Genomic DNA, 20,054 nt, shown 5'->3' on the forward strand with positions numbered 1-20,054 from the left:
AGCAGACGATGCTTTTTCTTCCGCACACGTTAATTGGCACACACAGACACACTCTGCTTGCATACATGCTTTTGCACACTCATGCATTTATGTACTTGCATACATCTCTCACACTCTCACACACACACACACACACACACACACACACACACACACACACACACACACACACACACACACACACACACACACACACACACACACACACACACACACACACACACACACACACACACACACACACACACACACACACACACACACACACACACACACACACACGGTAGAGTGGCCGGATGGTAAGCGCAACAAACACACACGGCTCAGGGGTAGAGTGGCCGGATGGTAACCGCAAGGTTGCCAGTTTGAACCCAGGCTCCCTCAGAGTTCGTGTCGAAGTGTCCTTGAGCATTACTCTGAACCCCTAATTGCTCCTGATGTGCTGGTTGGTGCCTTGCATGGTTTCCACCGCCATCGGTGTGTGAATGGGTGAATGTAATGCACAATCTAAAGTGCCTTGGATAAAGGTGCTATATAAATGCACCATTTACCCCCCCCCCCCCCCCCCACACACACACACACACACACACACACACACACACACCATCTGCTAAAGGCCTCTAAACAACTTTCCCTCCATTAAGTTCAGATATGTTCTCCAACAAGGTGTCAGATATGTTCTACAGAGGGGCCACATTAATAGTGAGTGTCCAAGGGCTATACTTAGAAAAGTCTCCCATCTGGCCCTGTGGTTAGTTCCCATGGTCAGTAGGTCCAGTTCAGTCCAGAAGAGTGGTCTTATCAACTTAAGGCAGGTTGGGTGGTAGCTATGTGGCAGGGTTGGAGACTCCATTCATCCATTTGTTTACCCAGACATTCACATATTTGTTAATCAAAGTCTTCTTCAGTAGGGCTTGGCCCACTTGGTATTGGGGGGGCTCTTGGGGCTACAGTTCCCGACTGGTGAGGAGGAGGAGTTGGAGGTGGCAGAGGCAGCTAAGATAGGGGGGCTACTGGGATGTCCCTCCCAGAACATGGCATCGCTGGGCTTGGGGGGGCTGGGGAAGGACCAAGAGCTATCATCCAGGGAGGCCTGGTTGACAGGAGGGGGAGGTAGGAGGTTCCCACCCATGGCCCCAGCGGGGCAGTGTTGGGTGGACCAGGGCCCGTTGTTCCAACAGTCTTCCCTCAGTCCATCTAGCAGTGGGGGTCCTGATGGGGCCCCGACAGGGGGGCAAGGGCGACCAGAGCTGGAGGGGACTGGGGGGGCACTAGGGGGGCGAGACATGCGGAGTGCTGGATGGTTGTTGTTCTTCTCCACATCGTCCAGGCATTGGACAGGAACTGTGGCAGCAGCTAGAGAGAGAGGAAGTTGGAAATAAGGACAGATAAAAAGGGGGACGGAGGGAGAGATCAGGGAACAGAGAAAAAGACCAAGGGCTGTAATGTAACTATCAATTATTTTGTTATGATTCTAACATATAATTCACAGAATGTCTGAAACATTGTCGCTGTTCCTCACTGACTGCACCAATCGCTCAGAATTTTCACACAGGCATTGATAATTATATTATAGGTCTTAACAAAGCCCTTTTTTCAATTTAAGAAATGTAATGCTGTTAATTACATTTATTAGTGAATTAATGAATGAGAAAACTCACACAACTCACTCACAACACTTGAAGGGGACAGGGAGGTTCATAATAATTATTTAAGAATTTTAATAAATAATTACATCAGTATTCAGTCTGCCTCATGGTGGCGCTATAACAGCCCCCTTTACATTTTACCTTATAACTCTTGAACCGTAGGCTGTAAAATCCGATTTTCTTCAAAACACACTTTTTGCTCTTCCACCTACAGATTTTGTCCAAATATCACAAAAATTGGTACACATTATCTCTGGACCTATCCGATTAAGCCTGGTAGAACCACTCTCCCTGCTGGACAACATTTGCATTCTGCCAGCTATGGGTGAGTCTGGGATCTCTCAGGCAGAGACGATGACCAATTCCGGCCGGGGCCGCTAAATGCGGGATCAACACGAGACTTATGACATATTGAAGCTGTGCCACAGCGCAATGTAAACACAACCTAACAAGACTACAACTCGAAATTATTATGGACACATCAGATTTTTGTCCCGCTGCTTCCATTTTCATCCATAGGGAGTGCCACAAATGTGAAAAATGTAAACGTTTGTTGCAAAAACATGATTTGGGGGAGATAAATGCATCACTTACACATGACCACAGGGGTGACTTGACATTGTAAGTGGCTAGCTAAATCAGTGGGAGGGGCCTATATTTCTGAAAGCATCCGTGTCTGCCAACCACACCTTTCCTGTACTACTTGCCTGACGGGCTGTACATAATTTGGTGTTCATATATTCGAACGGGTAAGGACTAGTTAGAAATTATACTATTTTTTGGATAATTTTGAATAATGGATTTCTTTTTTTTAATCAAGAAACACAAATACTTTAATATATAGTTTACTAAATTGATTATTGTGATTAAACACTTAAAGCAGCACTATGTAGTTTGGGATGGTTGTGTGGTCAATTTGGACACAAATTACATGGCAGTGAATGTCTTGACTTTTACCCAAGATTCTCTGCAAGCATGTCTGGTAAGGAAGTGCTGTAATTGATTATTTATGACTGGCATTTATGGAGGGATGATTGTAATTGTTTAAGTTGATACTTAAACATGCAACTTCATAATTTTGTGGGCCATACTATGCTATTATAGTTGATAAAGTTCCATAGTGCTGCTTTAAGCCCTGTTGTATTATCTGTCATACAGTGTTACAAAGACATAGGAAAAATAGTCAATATAGTATAAGCTAATTTGTAGATCTGCTATTTTCACTATTTTTGTAAATCAATGATTTTATTCAAATTGATTAAACCTATTAGTTTTATTAATGATTGCACCCCTACATCAATCAATATTTGTCAGATGTTAGAAAGTTTGTAACATTCTTTGAAAATGAAAGGCAATGTTGTATAACTGCCACTAATATAAAATACCTTTATGGATATGTGGCTGGAATGGTTTCTGCAAAGAGAGGATATGTGATATAATTGTTAAATGTTAATTTGACCGTGAGTGTGAAAATGGATCTATGCAGAAAAGACAGAAAGAAAAAAGATTTAATAGTCTTGATATTAAATAATTCAAATACTTTTCACAGAAGTTCATTTGATAAAGGAATCTGATTTCTCCTGATCGTATCCTACAGATATGGAAATTATGTATCCGCATTCCACAAGGTGCAATAGTGCAAAGTATGTGAGCAATGTTGATTGCAATATGAAGGTTTACTCTTATTAGGGTCATTGCGACCAACTCACACTCAATCAACATTTTACAAAATGGTTACATTTTCTAAATGTTTCATTACAATTTTTTTAAATGTTCACATTAAACTCCTTACAAAACAAGCAGTGTGGTAGAAGAAACTATAATACAGTAGTTTGAGACCACCAAATATAAAGGATACCAAGCAACAATTGTGAAATTGATGGTCCACGCAGTTAACTTATCAAGCTGTATACAAGTCAAAGTCGCTATCGTAATCATGAACACACCACGGCTTTGCCATCAAATCATCATCTTTAGCGGATAATAAAGTTTAAATGAGAGTTCCTCCTTCGCCTTTCTTCCCTCCAGTCATCCATCCATTCAAACCTCCCTCCCTCTGTTCTTCTCATCCCTGAGAGGGTCTCATGAGGCCCAGATTTGAATAAAAGTGATTCCAAAGGAGGGACCTTAGAAGAATACAGATGCACAATATCTTTGAATAAATACATAAGCATCCCTCTTCCCCTCTCTCCCCCCCCCCCCCTACGTTTCAGGATTACCTCTTTATTTGGTGGAATAAATAAGCCTATATTTATTTTCTTGACATATTTCCTTTTAATTTGCCCATCCCCATCTCTTCTTCTGTCGCACAAAAGGAGCAGTCAGACAACAAAGGGAATGTCTTCTCAGAGGGACAGACCTGGAGGGAGCAAACCAGTTCATAATACCCTTAGCACGTCTATAGTCTTCTGCTGGTAGAGTATAATACAGAGAATCACACAGACAACTAATTTCAGGGGAAAACTGTTTGTTAGATGTCAAATTCCAGTGATTACACATCATTTTACAAGCACATTCTGAGGGACGCTAGCCCCTCCTATGCCCAGCTTTGTGTTTGTGTGTACCCCATTAGCGATGATTTGATTGTCTGAGGGCTTAAAAAGTGAGGATAAATAGAAAAGTCAGAATGGGATGATATGTAGCTACCATTATAATTTGGAACCAATCCTATTGGATTTTCTTATAGGACAATAAACCTATAAGAAAAAAATCATTACAAAGAAAATCTGAATCAGGACTTTTTTGACTAGGGATTTGTATAACTGCAAACAGCTTTTAGGCCCTTATTAAACGATCTATGACACATGGTCACCGTCTACTCTAAATTGCATGGCACAAGTGCATTTGGGTGTGTCAGTCCAATTCCGATTTTCTCTAGTTAAACTGTGCATAACCTGGGCACAATGCACAGTGCTAGACGCAACGGGTTGTATTTAGTATCTTAATTAATTACAGGAGGCTTTTGGGCATAACATGAATAAACCAATCACGATGTCATCTCCCATTGTCTTTAAGAGACAGGTGGGTCTGCACCACATTTCTATGCAAATTGCAGACTTGGCAGGTTGGAGGAGAAGCAAGCGTTTTTCTGCTGAGGCAACAGATCTGCTCGTGCACTTGTCCACATCTTCTGGCATCACCAGAATTCCCGCAGCAATGCTGAAAGCCATATCATGATGCCAGAGAAAGAAAACTTTGGTGTGCGCATCGCACACACCAAAAACATGCAAACCAGAGATGGACCACAATTAATGGCTAGTGGCATTTTTCGGCATGAGTTCAGAATCATGCCTTCCTACGTCCTGTAATGTGTCTTCATTTGTACGTCCAAGAGACATCTTGACACAATCCACATTTCATAATCGACAAAAATCGATTAGTCTGATCAACCGCTTAACACCTGTTGTTTTGAACAACTAAACCCTGTATGTATTATACGTTGTTGTACAATGGTGGAATACAAAATTTGTGAAATAGACGATCTACAATCTATATACTGCATTTTTTAGGTTTTATATTTTGTAGCATAAATCAGTGCTATTGAACACCCTTTATGTCTATGTGTTGGTTAAAAAATATTGAATCAATGAAAAGTAGTAAAAAGCACGTCAGACAAAACCTTTTAACTCCATTGGACCCTCAAACTGTCTGCTAAAGCAACTAACTCCACTCCATTTGTTTGGCCCCAAAAATGTGTTTATTGTCATGATTTGTCAGGAGCCGAGTTGGCTTTGTACGAGGCTTAAAGGTCTTTAAATACTTTCAGAAACGTCTATAGAAAAAATAATGGGAACGGTGCCCTCCTCGTTCTGAAAGGGGGCGGGACTGTGACGCTTTATTTGGAGCCCCAAAGTGGATATTGATGACCCGTTTCTGCTATACGTTGTTCAGAGAAAGAAAAAGTGTCAGGGTTCACAAAATTCATCAACGAGGAGAGGTCCTTGAAGATTTTCTATCAGAAATTAAGTGTACTGAAATAAACAGTAGGCCTATCTCTTTCTGGTATCGCCGATCTCCTCACCTCCATGGTGCTGAAAGAGGTTTAATAATGCATTAATTATTTCTGAACCTCAGTGATGAATATCTCAGTAATGTCATCTGCCGTGTTGAACCAGTGATGTGTTGAACCTGACGCCCTGTAAATGTGGATGGTACAGACTGTACCCTACCCGGCGCCTATAGTATGTATACGAAACCTCTGTTGGTCGGAAACTAGTAATAACACTTGGGCGCAATGACAAGGCTTGTGCTATGTGTGAGATGTAAGTATGCCAACACATTTAAACAGAGGAGAGAAAGTGTGTGTGTGTGTCCAGGAGGCCTCACCTTGTCTGTTGTCATTGAGCAGTGGTTTTAGTTTCCTGATCACGCCTGTTTGGTACTTCAGCTCAGAGTGGAGACGTGTAATCTCAGAGCACAGAGCTTCATACATATGCTGCATGTTGCTCTCCCTGCAAATTAAGTCCATTGGCATAATTCATGATTCATTTTAACAGATGCTGTAGTAAAATGTTTGGCATAAACTTTAAGAATGAGAATAAATGTGGAGAATTCCAAATGTTACAAATCAAATGATGAAACCTGATTTATTGAGTGATCATTATTTTTTTGAAAAGTTGTATTTACCACTATAATAAAAGTGAACAATATGCAGTATTTAAGGGCAATTCACAAAATGCTGGTATCATAGTGGCCTTTCCACTCCTTTGTTACATGTGAAATCTCAGCCACACTTTACCTTAATGTCAGAGAGTGGCTTAAAAACAAAAAGAAAGGATGAAGGAGAGATGTCTTTCACATTTGGCTGTGTACTGAGTTGGTATATAACCCCCTCTAGTGTCCAAAGGAGCCAACTACACTATGTGATGTCACAACGTGATTCGACATGTTGTGAGCTTGTAGATCAGCTATTTCCACTATTCGTTTCTTTTAAAGTAGGTCTACTAAGTTATTAAATAAGTCAGTAATTTCTTTAAGTTACAAGTTGTTTGTCATATCTGCCCTGTGTAACGTTTAGTTAGTCATTAGTCATTACATGGAATGTAAATTAATTTAGAAAGAACACCTAGTATTGGCAGCAACCCAAATTCTGTAATATTATAGTACTGTACCTGGTGTCGTGGTTCCGATCCAAATCTTCTCCGTTGAGACCTTGGGGTTCCTAAAACAAAACAAAGTGTCAAAAAGAAGTACAGTCTAGTGAGGTTTAACACAATCAGCACCGGGATTTCTTTCAAAATAGAAGCTCGGAGGGGGCAGCTTTTACTCTGAAAGCCGGGGGCTTCCGTTCCATAGAAAAAACGGAAGCCATAATGTTGCTTGCTTACCTCGCTATGATTACGATCGAGTCTCTCTAGAAGCGTTAATATTCTGGGACGAGAGGCATGTTGAATTGAAGTCAGAAATGAAGACAGAAATATAGCCATCTGGCCCAGGCCGTGGCATAACGGTCTGGGCACCTGACTGGTAATCCAGTCGCAGTGTGCCGCGGGTTCGACTCCCGAGCTCGACACAGCCTTTACTGCATGTCATCCCCCCATCTCTCTCCCGTTTCCTGTCAGCCTACTGTCTGTCCCTTAAAAAATCAATAAAAGGCGTAAGCCGCAAAAAATATCTTAAAAAAAATAAAATAAAAAAAGAAATATAGCCATCTGGTCAAAACCACGGAGAGCTCCCTAGATTGGCGAGCCTTTCTTTCTGAGTGCTAAACAGGGGAGTGAACGGGAGTGCTCATGCGCGAAAATCAAGGAGTACATTGCAGAAGGACAGGCCAACCCTATTTTATGGGACACGTCTTTTAGTTTCCAGATACGGGACGATTCCATATTTTACGGGACGGGTGGCAACCCTGCTGCTTGGAAAATGCTGGTGTGCAAAGTTATAGATTCACGGCTGACTTCTCGTGTACCGGTGGTGGCAGAACGGCAAACTGATCTATAGAAATGATTACCATCTCAATATACTATAGAACTAAACAATTTTTTTTAGTTTTAATCCATTCAGGACGGGAACGAGTGCTGCGTTACGAGCTTGTAGAACTGCTATTTTGAAAAAACGTGAAAATGTGGCACAGATCTTTGAATATATATTCTTTCAGAGTGAATGTTTTTAAATCAAAACTTTGCTTCTGGGGGTCCCTGGAACAACATATTTTCAGATGGGGTTCGGCGGCCAAATAGAGATAATTCTCGGGTCCTCCACATGAGAAAGGTTGAGAACCACTGACATAGAAACATGTACAGGTGCTGTTTTGTTCTCTTACCCCAAGTCTTTCCATCAGTCTGCCATTTTGCAGTGTTAACCTATCCAGTTCCTCCTGCAACGTGCGGATCTTTAGTTCAGAGTTGACCCTGTCTACCTCCAAGTAGTCTGGGGGGGTATTGAGACTCTTCATCACTAGACATACATAGACAAAAGTAAAAAGATGAGATGAAAAGACAATGTATAAACCTTTTCTGAATTGTATATTCTAAGTAATAATAAAAGGCTTTCACTTCAGAGCATTAACACTTAAATCCATCCAGCTTTACCTTGTCTATGTGTTCGTGGAGCAATGAGTTAGCAGTTGATTATTGGTCAATATTTCTAAAATACACATTATCCTATGACTAAAGGAATTGCAATATAATGCTAGATGCTCTTTCATTTACAACATGGTGTGTAGATTCAGGTGCCTGGTAGCACAGCCACCTGAACCACAGCCAGTTATAGTGCCCACACCATGCTTCTACTGAGCACAAGAACCTGGGTTCGGACTTCAAATCCGACCCTTTCCTGTTTCCCATGACGCTCCTCTCTTTCTGTGGTTAGTTTCCTGTCTCTCTACACTGACCTATCTGAAATAAAGCATAAAATGCCCCAAATACATCTTAAGATTTAAGTGCAGTGCAACCATCAGAGGTGATGGCTCATTATGCCTGCACCTTGGCTGCTGTGGTTATCCTATCTGATCACCAAGAACGATCAGATATTTCAGTATGGTTTTCCATTTCTGCAGTCTTAATGAACCACATTTTTGGTCATCGTCTTCATAACTGGTCCTCACTAATACTCATAAGATGGTGGGCTATAGACAGTTTAGAAACCTGCCTACCAATAACTAAATTGATGAGGATTCCAAGCTAATTAGAAACAAGTATAGCAATTCACATTTTTCTTTAATTTAAAAAGTATGACATTTTGTTTGAAATTACCAAACCTGCCTCTGAGTAGCATCATCGTTAAGCAGGTTTCTGAATTACTGTCCACAGCCCTTCTCTGAGACACAGAGAGAATGTTGCCATCTTATAATGAGCATTAGTGAGGGCCAATTATATGAAGACAGGTTGACAATGAGTGAAGTGGTCCTTTAAATGCACATTTTAATAAAATAAAAATAAAAGCAGTAATGCTTGTTAGAGCAAACAATAATTACACATGAGCAAATAAATGCGATGGAATCCTGTGTGCTGTACCTCTACCTTGACTGGTCTCCATCTCTGTCCTCAGCTGAAGCACCTCCAACTCTTTGGCCTGTAGCTGCTCTGTCAGCACCCTCTCACTCTCATTCTTCTCTTTTTTCTGACAAAGACAGAAGGAAGACAGAGAAGGAGAAAGTTAGACATTAATATCCAGTATTAATATACATGTTAATAAATACTATTCACAAGTGAGCATTTGAGATGTACCAGTGGTAGACTATCTTCAGACCGACTTATATTTATACAAACACTATATAAACACTTATATAAGTTATACCTAGGGGTGAAAGTAGGCCAGTACTAAAAGATTCAGGGCCCTATTTTCGTCAGTGCTAAACCCCTTATCCCTAAACCTCTTTGCCTGTTTTACTATTTTGAAAAAACATTTTCGAATAGTTCAAATAGCCGATCTGCAAGCTCACAACATGTTGATGTAGTTCGGCTAGTTGAACAATTTTAATACATTTTTCAAAATAGTAAAAAAGAAAAGGGAAAAAAAAGAGAGGCAAAGACGTTTAGGGATACTGATGAAAATAGGGCCCTCAGTGCATAACACGAAGAGGGGACAGCATCTGCCTTCCAAACTCACAAAAAACAACCAATCATGATGACATTTCCAACAAGAAAACACATCTGCTAATGTTAGGTCAATATTAGGTCATGATGTTTAGTATTTCAACATAAGCAGCAGGATCAAACAAGCTACAGTATGCAACTGCACAGTGTTCCTGTACTTCATGATCAAATCACAGAGTTTACTGGTTTACTTTTTTTCCTTGTATTTACTTACGGTATTTACACTGGACAAGTGATAATTGGTATTACACCAAAGTTCCAAACATTTTGTTAGTGACTGACACATTACAAGAATAGTTCAAATAGTTTTTCATAACTTGTTTTAGGAACAAAAGCTAAATAATTTGCTATACATGATGTCAAGTGTTTCTAAATTCTACACCGTACAGACGCAAATATGTATCATGAATGATTCATGAAGCTGGTGGCAGGAGGAGAACAATATGAAACCTTGAAGGTTATTTGTGTTAGGACCGGCAAGAATTTCAAACCACTTTCACCCCTGTTCATCCATTATTAGTATATTTTATACTTTTCTTTCTCTCATCTGCTGTATATTTTCTTCTTTGTATGGGAGCAATACAATGTTAAATTCCATATATGAAAACATCAACGGCCCATAAACAAACTATAAAGTAGGATAGAGAGATATGACAAATGTCATTTATCTAAATGTAACATTTAAGTGGACACCATTAGTTCAGAATGTACGAAACTGAAGAAAGTGGACAAATTAAATTTAGTATTGTAATTTTTTTGTTTTTAGGTTTGGACTCTCTGAATGCGACTGACCTTGGTTTTGGATTTATAAGTAATGTCTTCAAGTTTGGTTCATAATAAAATCAAACTAAAATCAAACACCAGACTGAGAAATGACAGGATAACTATATCAATAAACGTACCAGTTTGTTGAGTTCAATCTGTAGGTCCTCCTTTTCTATATAGATACCTCTGTAAGCACTGAAGGCCTTGTTTACATACTGGGGACCCTCTGATGGAGGAGCCTCTGGCCTAAAGAGCTAGAACAGATCATAGGGGAAAAAGGGGAAATGAAGGCGGCGAGAGAACACTTAAATCCATCCATCTTTACCTTTATTCATATTTCACTCATCTATTTGACCTTACTAATCTCCTACGATCTCTTTCTAAGTACATGCCTTGCTCTGTGGCTGTTATATCATACTATAATTCTAACAATGTGTGTGTGTGTGTGTGTGTGTGTGTGTCCGACCGCATTATCTCCTCATTGCCTGCACCAATCGCTCCCACGCTTTTCACACAGGCATTGACCATATGAATATGGAGGGCGTAACAGAGCCCTTTTTTCGATTTGACACATTAATGATTAATAATGAATTTATTAGTGAATTAAAATGCGACCAGGGCGCAGTACCCCCGCGGCCACCAGGGGGGCAAATATCTCACAACGGGTAAGGACTAGTCTATATAAACAGTTTTATGACACTTCAGATTTCTCAATCTTGTCTCTTTCTCCGGTTAATTATGAATTGCATGGGCAAAACTCCCTATATTAAATTCTTTATAGGATCAATATAAGTCAATTAATATATATAAGAACCCTTCCACCAGAGGCGTCAGGTTCCTATAACGGCGGTGGGTGCAGCCCCCCCCCCAGCCACGCCCCCCCCCCCCCCCCCCCCCCCCCCCCACCAAAATATATAAAACAAATATTCATGGTGATAACAATCTAATATAGGTATGGTTTTGCACACCAAATTCATAATTAACGTACCAATTTTGGAGCTCTGGCTCATGGACTAAGAACCAAAAAGAACTGAACCAGTTCCCATTGGAAACCAACCAGTGGAAAAGGGGTCTCAGTGTTTACCTTATCCTCCAACTGTTTGACTCTCTTCCTCAGTAGAGCATTCTCCCGTTCTGTGTCTCTAAGCCTCTTCTTAATGTCCTCGTAGGCCGTGACCAGGGCAAAGTGTGATGCCACAGACTCGTCGCCGGCGCATACCGATACAGGGCTCTCACCACTTGCGCCATAAGCTGTCTCGTGTTTCAGGATGCAGATGTCATCATCCACCGCCAGGGGCTCCATGCCTAGTGCACAGACTAAAATCAGCTTACATAGCATCACCCCACTGGACAGTTCAAATAAGGCCTTAATTTACTAAATCTGGTTTCTATGATTGAGAAATGTACTCTAAATGAAATGGCAAAAAAGTTAAGTAAATTGTACCACTGCAAAAGATAACCAACCTTATCTGTCAATGTTTTTGGCAGATAAGATAAATGCAGAGTAGAAGACCAGCCTCTCCTCTGTTGCGGAAATATAAATAATGTTTTACCTACTCTCCAATACAAAGGCAGCTTGTTTTATTAGAAAGACTACTTTCCTTAGTGGACGCACTCTGAGCCCCCCTCCACGTGTATAAAATGCACTTTTTGTCCAGAAAGGGATTTCTTTCCCCACAGGATAAAATACTTTTGTTACTACAACACAAGCCGCCTTTGTATTGGTGAGTAGATAAAACGTTCATCATATTTCCGCAACAAAGGAGAGGCTGGTCTGCATTTCATGCGAGTCCACTCCATAGCCCCACAAGTCAGAACCCAATGGTAGTGAAGTTTCTGACATTTTTTAGACTCCATACCATGGGGTCCTATTCCATCGCTAACCTGCTACCTGGTACACAAACATAAATAAACATAAATACCGTCGGAAACGTCGTTTCTGCGGCGTTTGAGTGATTCTGATCGTTTGAGTGATTCTGATTCTGAGAGCTATAAGATACAACGGAAACCGCTGCAAATTTTCCTGTGACGCAGAAGCCGTTAAGTATTTTTAATACTTGTTTGACCGATTTGGAAGCTTTGATTCCTCTCTTCCTAACTTGTTTATTGACATCCCATTGTACCGCCTAGCTGGCTAGCTAGTGGCTGGCTACGACAGAGCAGATCAGAGGCAGGAACGTAGGGACGGCAGCTAGCCACTAGCTAGCCAGCTAGGCGGTACAATGGGACGTCAATAAACAAGGAAGGAAGTCATCAGTGCCCATACCCGAAGGCGGGGTTGGCGAAAGGGTCTTTCTGTGTGGAGTTTGCATGTTCTCCCCGTGTCCCCTAGGGTAGGTACCCTCACAAAAAACATGCAGTAATCCTGGTCACTAAACTGCCTGCCCCTGGCCAGCCGGGGCGCCTGATGGAGGGGAAAGGAACTGGTTGGAATAACGTGTTCCTTCCACGCGCTACGTCCAACCAGGGAAACTCCCCCCTGTCAGGTGTAAAGGAACTTGGACACTCAGGCATGAAGGAAGCATGAGTTCAAGTCCGTTGCTCTCCCCATGTCCCCGGTCCCCCCATATATGGGGACTAGGTCGGTGGAGGGTGTGTAGAGCCCAGGATCACATTAGATGATTGACACAGGGGTGAAAAATGGGTTACAAAATCGTGGGATAAAAAATATATATATATAAAAAAAAAAACAAGGAAGGAAGAGAGGAATCAAAGCTTCCAAATCAAACACAGATAAAAAATACTTAACGGCTTCCGCGGCAAAGGAAAATTCGCAGCGGTTTAGTTCTCAGAATCAGAATCACTCAAACTATCATAATCACTCAAACGCCGCAGAAACGACGTTTCCGAAGGTATTTATGTCTGCGTTCTATCATTTGCATACGAAAACACATTTCCGAACAGGGACCCCATGGGTTCGGCACGATAGATCGAGCTGACCCAGGGGGTTCCGACTTCCTAAGAGTTTTAACATCAAACTAAAGCACCAAAACTAGCCGCAATTTGCAACTCTAGATTTTTTGAATCTAGAGTTGCAATACCCTCCATCCACTTCCTATTCATGATTTTCGGTTTCTGATCTGCTGGTCTTAAATGACGTTAAACTCACCAACATTGCAGCTGTAGTCCAAGCTTGAATTATCCTCTTTCAATCTGCCGAGCTTGTTTTTCATAAAAATCCCCCGTAGACATGTTATGAGTTACTTTCTGTCCAAAATATTCCAAGAGTTCACAATCCGAGCCGCCATATTGTATTTTTGCAACGTGCCGTAAAACAAGATGTGAGGGGGAGCGCTTGTTTAATAAAAGGCTGTGCGTGATGGGGCGTCACACTGCGTCTGCCTCTTCTTTGGGTGTCTTACCTGCGCAGGTAAGATTCTATTAAACAAGCGCTCCCCCTCACATCTTGTTTTACGGCACGTTGCAAAAATACAATATGGCGGCTCGGATTGTGAACTCTTGGAATATTTTGGACAGAAAGTAACTCATAACATGTCTACGGGGGATTTTTATGAAAAACAAGCTCGGCAGATTGAAAGAGGATAATTCAAGCTTGGACTACAGCTGCAATGTTGGTGAGTTTAACGTCATTTAAGACCAGCAGATCAGAAACCGAAAATCATGAATAGGAAGTGGATGGAGGGTATTGCAACTCTAGATTCAACAGATTGTAAAAAAATCTAGAGTTGCAAATTGCGGCTACACCAAAACATGTATAAAGGCATCATTGTTAGGTTCTCTCAGGGGGCTACAAGAACAGGATGAGCAATTGATTGGTGGACTCATACAGATAGCGACCACCCAGCTAACATTTCCCCGCTAGGTACCGCCTCCCGCTGTCTATTTCTTCGCGTAGCACGCCCAAACTGCCGTGGCCCTCGCCGCGCTGTCGGGGCGAGGGACGATCGCGCTCATTTACATTTTAATGCCTCGTGAATTTACAGCGATGTACAGCCCCTCCTCACGCTGACGTAAGGCTTGCCTCCCCCGCCCGACTCTCTCTCTCTCTCTCTCTCTCTCTCTCTCTCTCTCTCTCTCTCTCTCTCTCTCTCTCTCTCTCTCAGGCATGGATGTGCATCGTATGTATAAATACATGTTGGCCTTGTTTTAGTTTTTATTCTTATGCCGTTATTGTATAAACTCATTAATAGTGACCTATTATTATTATTATTTGATTATTATTATTATTAATAATAATAATAATAATGATAATATTTAGTACAGCAGGGACTATACTTGTATATAGTATATACAAGTATATACAAATAGCCTATACTATATTTTAGCCTGTAACCAATCTGGCACCAGTGTTGCCATGTCCGCTTTTTATAAGTATACTTTGGGCTTCTTTGTCTGTTAAGTTGCTTGTAAATATTTATAATTTTAGTTGTGGGTTGCGGTTTTTTGGGCTTGTTTCCTAACCCCCAAATTAATATATATTTGTCGTTATGAGCTTGTACATCTACTATTTTCAAAAGGCCTACTGGCCTAGTAGGTTATTTTGGGATTGTTTTCATAGAACTTGTTGCTTATTTCTATCACGCAATCTGGCAACCAGCTGGTAGCCTCCGTCTCATCTCCACAGAGTCTGTGAGTGTGAGGGAGCCCACCAGGATTAGGTCCGTCTACTTTCCAGTTTCCACACTCGAATCGACTCGATATAAAGTAAACAAAACAAACATTTGGAAAATAAATCCTGATGGATACCTTCTCCTCTCGTTACATTTTGTCTATAGGTGAGTGCACTTTGGTGTCTGTCTGGGGATATCTACCGTGTGTGGTTCACAATTACTGTATTTGTTCAACATGTGTTGTTTTTAGCCTGATGCTAGCCAGTTAGCTAACCCCATTGTTCTCTTGAAGTAGTTTTCGGTTTTAAGTTTGAACAGTATTTAACCAATGCCAACTGTGAAATTAGGTTATAATGTAACATGTTGATGTTGCGGTGTAATTGTTTTGCAAAGGTTTTAGTACTTTTAGCAAAAATGGGGTACTGTAGCCTAATTCAAGTCAAACTGTGGGGGTCCTTGAAAGAGAAAAGTGTTTTATATTATTTCATTTTACAGACAAACAAGATGACGTTCCAGAAAGACCCAGACGGTGGAGGCTGGGGGAAACAAAACAACCTCATATCAGAAGTAAGTAAAATGGTTTAGTAGCGAACAATAATAATGTATCATGATGTTCTTTTCTAACGTCTTCTTATGTTGATAAAAGTCCACAATTATTCGAATTAGATAAGATTTGATACGTTGCTTGTGTAGGCTACATAAACATTTTTGCTGTAAATCTTTTTTTTGTCATTCTTTGTTCCAGAACCATGAAAGGCATTTCTAAAGTAAGTATAGGCCTACTGTGATGGACTTAAATATCAATGCTAATTGATATTTATTTTGCAAATGTAAAAATTATCACATAGTAGGCTGATGTTTAAAACAGACTTTTTTTGTTATTCTATTACAGGTGCAGATGCAGTCACCAACATGAGCATTGCCATGCAGGTACGTTCTGAGCCATTTCTTTTACTCTTCTCTGTTCTTGTCTCCTCTAAAGGAACTCACAAAAACTGCCCTGTCTCTGCTCTGCCTGAACAGTTATTTGGTGGGAACCACTGAATTAAGTAATTACTTTTTGAAACAACTGAACGTTTTTTACTGAAAACAAATTTCAATTTTGTATCTTTGTCTTTTCCTGTCTCTAAACTTCTCAGGACTGGAACCCTGCGTTCTCTACCGCCCTGACCTGGTTTCTACTCCAGTTATTAAGGTAATTGTTCATTTTCATTTTTACCAAGGACAGAAAATTGGCACCCAACAATGTGTACCATTTTTACCATCATAACATTTTGTAAATAAAGATTTGTCTATAATTTGTTTGTCTGAAAGCATTGAGTTATGTCAATTTGTTTTATTTGTTTTTACATTATAGGATGTTGGATTAGGAGAGGCAGGCAAACTTGTTGAAGCAGACGGCACAGAAAAGCCGGTTGAGGACGAGGACAATACAGAGGTGAGCTGTCAAGTGAAATGATTATGATGAGTACAGTGGCACTCTGTGCCACACTATGAGCTTGTAGATCTGCTATTTTTCAACAGCTAACAGCATTTAAAATAATGTTTAAAACCTATGAGGCGACACAGATGCGTCCTCAGGTCTAAATGGGTTAAGGCAGTGGTTCTCACAGCCATCAAAACGTTATCCCACATTTCACAGCAGTGATGGTAGGTAGGCCTATTTCAGAATGCCTGAATTTACACTTGGTTGCATGGTGAAAAAAATCTACAAGCTCACGTGTTGTGCGCCCTATACAAATGCAATCCATATCAATTTTGTATTTGATTTTGTTCAAATTACAGATGAGGTCACGTGGAGGAAGTGGATGATGGTGATGGATAAAGAGGAATCCAGTCTATACCCAGCCTGCATTGTACCGTGTGGGTGTCCCCGCAACATCCAGACCTCAAGGAACGCACCCAGCTTTCCGTGCTCGGAAATACAGACACAGGGACATACACACATTGCTACGCTCAGAAACTCCTGACTCCACTCAGAAGATAATTGGTGTTTTAAAGACTTAAGCACTTAAACTTGAGAACTGATATGTCTTCTAAATCCTCACAGATTTGAGTTAAAATGTTTGCTGCCTATACCCAGCCTGCATTGTACCGTGTGGGGGTCCCCGCAACATCCAGACCTCAAGGAACGCACCCAGCTTTCCGTGCTCGGAAATACAGACACGGGGACATACACACATTGCTACGCTCAGAAACTCCTGACTCCACTCAGAAGATAATTGGTGTTTTAAAGACTTAAGCACTTAAACTTGAGAACTGATATGTCTTCTAAATCCTCACAGATTTGAGTTAAAATGTTTGCTGCAAAAGAATATATAGTTACATAATTTGTGCCACATTTTCACAATGTTTCAAAATTAGCAAATCTACAAGCTCGTTTTCAACAGCTTACAGCTTTTAAAATAATGGTTAAAGTGGCTAAAACCAGGGGATCTTGGACTTCAGTGACGGAAACCTGGGGTCTGAGAGCTGGAGACGTTGGATAGGGTGCATCCTGGAACTTCTGCTGGGGGCCACCACCATCAGGCTTCATAAAGGAAGGAAACGGCCAGGCGCAGCCAGGCAGCTCATGAAATGGTGGTCCGTGGCTCAAATGCTGAATAACTTTGGCATGAAAAGGGTTCAAATGTATGCTGCACGATTTCTTGCTCAAAAGGTGAATCTCGATTGTGTGTTCTGTTTATTGCTGTGTAACTGTTATTGCAACATTACTGGGCCTACATAACTAACCACACAGAATAGACTTGGTGTTTTATAGACATAAGAAATTAAACTTGAGAACTGATTCCACAAAATCCTTGCAGATTTGAGGTAAAACGTTCACTGGGTTTGGGCCACATTTTCACGATTTAAAAAAAATAGCAAATCCTTGTAGATCTGCCAACAATCTAACGGCTTTTAAAATGATGGTTAAAGTGTTTAAATGATATGACTGTTTTCTGAAAACCCTAGATGTTTCTGTATCTCCAATCTGAAAATGTTGTTCCAGGGACCGCGCTACGAGCTTGTAGGTCTGCTATTATCCTGAAAATGTGCAAATCTTTGAATATATTATTTCAGAGCAAACGTTTTTAACTCCTCTTTGCTTCTGGGTAGTCCCTGGAACAACATATTTTCAGATAGGTGTCTGTAGCCAATTTCATAATATTTCTGAGGTCCTTGACATGACATAATTTGAGAACCACTGATATAGAAACATAGGTTTTTCAGAAAACTGTGGAATTGTGGACAGTCTTATCCAACAATGTTCTGGTGGTTTCAGGAAAGTTGGTGTTTTACTGTTTTATAGATTTTAGGAGCCAGTGGTTCTCAAAGTGTGGTCCTAAAGTGCATTCTCAGCAAAATGGCATAAAAATCAACCACTTGTATTCTAAACTTGTCTGTTTTAAAATATTTCCATGTTTTTTTTATGTTTATGTGCCTTTATTTATGTTTAACATGGCTGTATAAATGTTTTCATTGTAACTTTTTTTTTTCCTAATAAAGAAACAAAATTAAGTATACATTTGCTGCTTTATTATGTTTCTATAAATATGTGGGAGGGAGGTGAGCATGGGGGAGGATCGAGGGGTCGCAATATATATGGGGGGGGGGGTGTCATAAGACAGCTTCACGCTGTCCTGCTGCTGCCGTCCGTAGCTGACGTTCGAGTCGCGGCAGAGAAGCGGGGCGCCGGCTACACGCGCGTCGGGGCGCGCGGCCCCCGCTGATCATGAACGACTCACCCACGTCGCGTCACGCGCCCGGCGGAGGACACGATCCGCGGCGCGCGGGGACCGCCTCACGTCGGCGGCGCGCCATGACTTGCTAGCTGGGCACTATCACTATTCACTTTCCTTTCCTTCTCTCATGATAAATATTTTTTTAATTGTTAAATACACTGACCTACACTTACTATGGCAGGCCCAATTGCCTTGTAGGGCATTGGCATTAGATTAAATGAAATGTGTGTGTCAACAAACGGATGTCAGCCGTGTATGCAGCATAAACTGTTTTAAGTCCGCAGACTCTCTAAATGCAGAATCATTCTGAGTGGGTGTGTGAACTTTGAACCTCGACAGAAGTACTGTCTTTCACGAAATCGAAAGTGAAACATGTTGCATGGAACGAGTCGCTTTCGTTCTGTCTTGATCGCAAATGAAGGAGCGAGCAATTCTATAGATATTAATATCCAGTGAAGTGGTCACGTGAAGCATGACAACATTAAGCTCGTACAATTCAAAGGACGAACCGTGGAAAAAATAAACAAGTTATCTGTAGAACCAACGATGTAAACAAACAAACAACGAACACTGCTCTGTTTGAAAGCTAATATTATGGCATTCACGGCACCTTGGACAGTCAAAAGTAAAACGTATCTATACGTCCAAGGCTGCAGAACATTGAACGTATTGCAATATGAATAACCAACAAGGAAGGTATACGTATTACGAACATCCGTATCTGCCTGGTGACAAGGGTCGATGTGATATGATAACATTTAGCTAATGCTAACGGCTGCTATTGGCCATTTAACGCTAGGTCTAAGATACTGCGACCTATCATTGTACATCGACAGCCACAAACCTTGTTAGATGCTGCCTTTAATTATATCACGTCCTGTCTGCGTCGGACATGTGGGTAATCTTGATTCAGAGAGTCTAGAAACAAAATAGTTGTGTTGGTCAAAGGAAAACAAAGAAACGTACCAGCCAGCCAGTGTCTCTGAGCTGACAGGTGAGACTAGAGAAAACAAAAACTTCCGGGAGTCACTTGACTTTCAAACACGTTTCAAAATAAAAGCATAGGAGCCTTCTCAGCTACAGTACATGGCTCTGTGGTGGTCGTAGGAAAAACATAATTACAACAATCAAAGTTTAATAAAATTAATGTACGGTATTATTTTTAGTGGATGAAGGCTACAGACAACATGAAGTGAAATGCATTATGTTGATTTTGTGATTTTGGTTAAATTTGATTAGGTTAATTTCCAGAGAGACTGTGTTTGGTTTCTATTTGTGTAGCATTATTCTGTGCCTGTCTGTCTGTCT

At 41.0% G+C, this 20,054-nt stretch overlaps 1 protein-coding gene across 3 annotated transcripts; it reads right to left on the minus strand.

The window, feature by feature from the left end:
- Positions 1 to 609: 609 nt before the first annotated feature.
- On the minus strand, positions 610 to 19,732 carry azi2 (5-azacytidine induced 2). 3 transcript variants are annotated; one of them, XM_083760738.1, is made up of 8 exons: positions 19,591 to 19,732; positions 11,535 to 11,755; positions 10,588 to 10,704; positions 9,110 to 9,209; positions 7,912 to 8,045; positions 6,761 to 6,810; positions 5,976 to 6,100; positions 610 to 1,356 (listed from the first exon to the last, which is right to left on the minus strand). In XM_083760738.1, exons 2-8 carry the CDS (start codon positions 11,751 to 11,753, stop codon positions 905 to 907), a joined length of 1,197 nt encoding a protein of 398 aa, XP_083616864.1. In that variant the 5' UTR covers positions 11,754 to 11,755; positions 19,591 to 19,732; the 3' UTR covers positions 610 to 904. The 3 variants fall into 3 exon arrangements, with proteins under 3 accessions (XP_083616864.1, XP_083616862.1, XP_083616863.1); XM_083760736.1 differs by having other exon boundaries at positions 9,104 to 9,209; XM_083760737.1 differs by having other exon boundaries at positions 9,104 to 9,209; positions 11,535 to 11,767.
- Positions 19,733 to 20,054: the final 322 nt, after the last annotated feature.

This window comes from Protomyctophum parallelum (assembly GCF_964188405.1).
Source record: "Protomyctophum parallelum genome assembly, chromosome: 3".
In the NCBI taxonomy this organism is placed as follows: Eukaryota; Metazoa; Chordata; class Actinopteri; order Myctophiformes; family Myctophidae; genus Protomyctophum; species Protomyctophum parallelum.

Excerpts from the sequence above, each read along its gene's own strand:
- azi2 (XM_083760736.1), bottom strand. The coding sequence starts at position 11,753 with ATGGAGCCCCTGGCGGTGGATGATGACATCTGCATCCTGAAACACGAG. Across the intron at positions 6,811-7,911 it reads GACTGATGGAAAGACTTGGG|GAACCCCAAGGTCTCAACGG; the intron begins GTAAGAGAACAA and ends GTTTTGTTTTAG. Across the intron at positions 1,357-5,975 it reads GCTCAATGACAACAGACAAG|CTGCTGCCACAGTTCCTGTC; the intron begins GTGAGGCCTCCT and ends CTCTCTCTCTAG.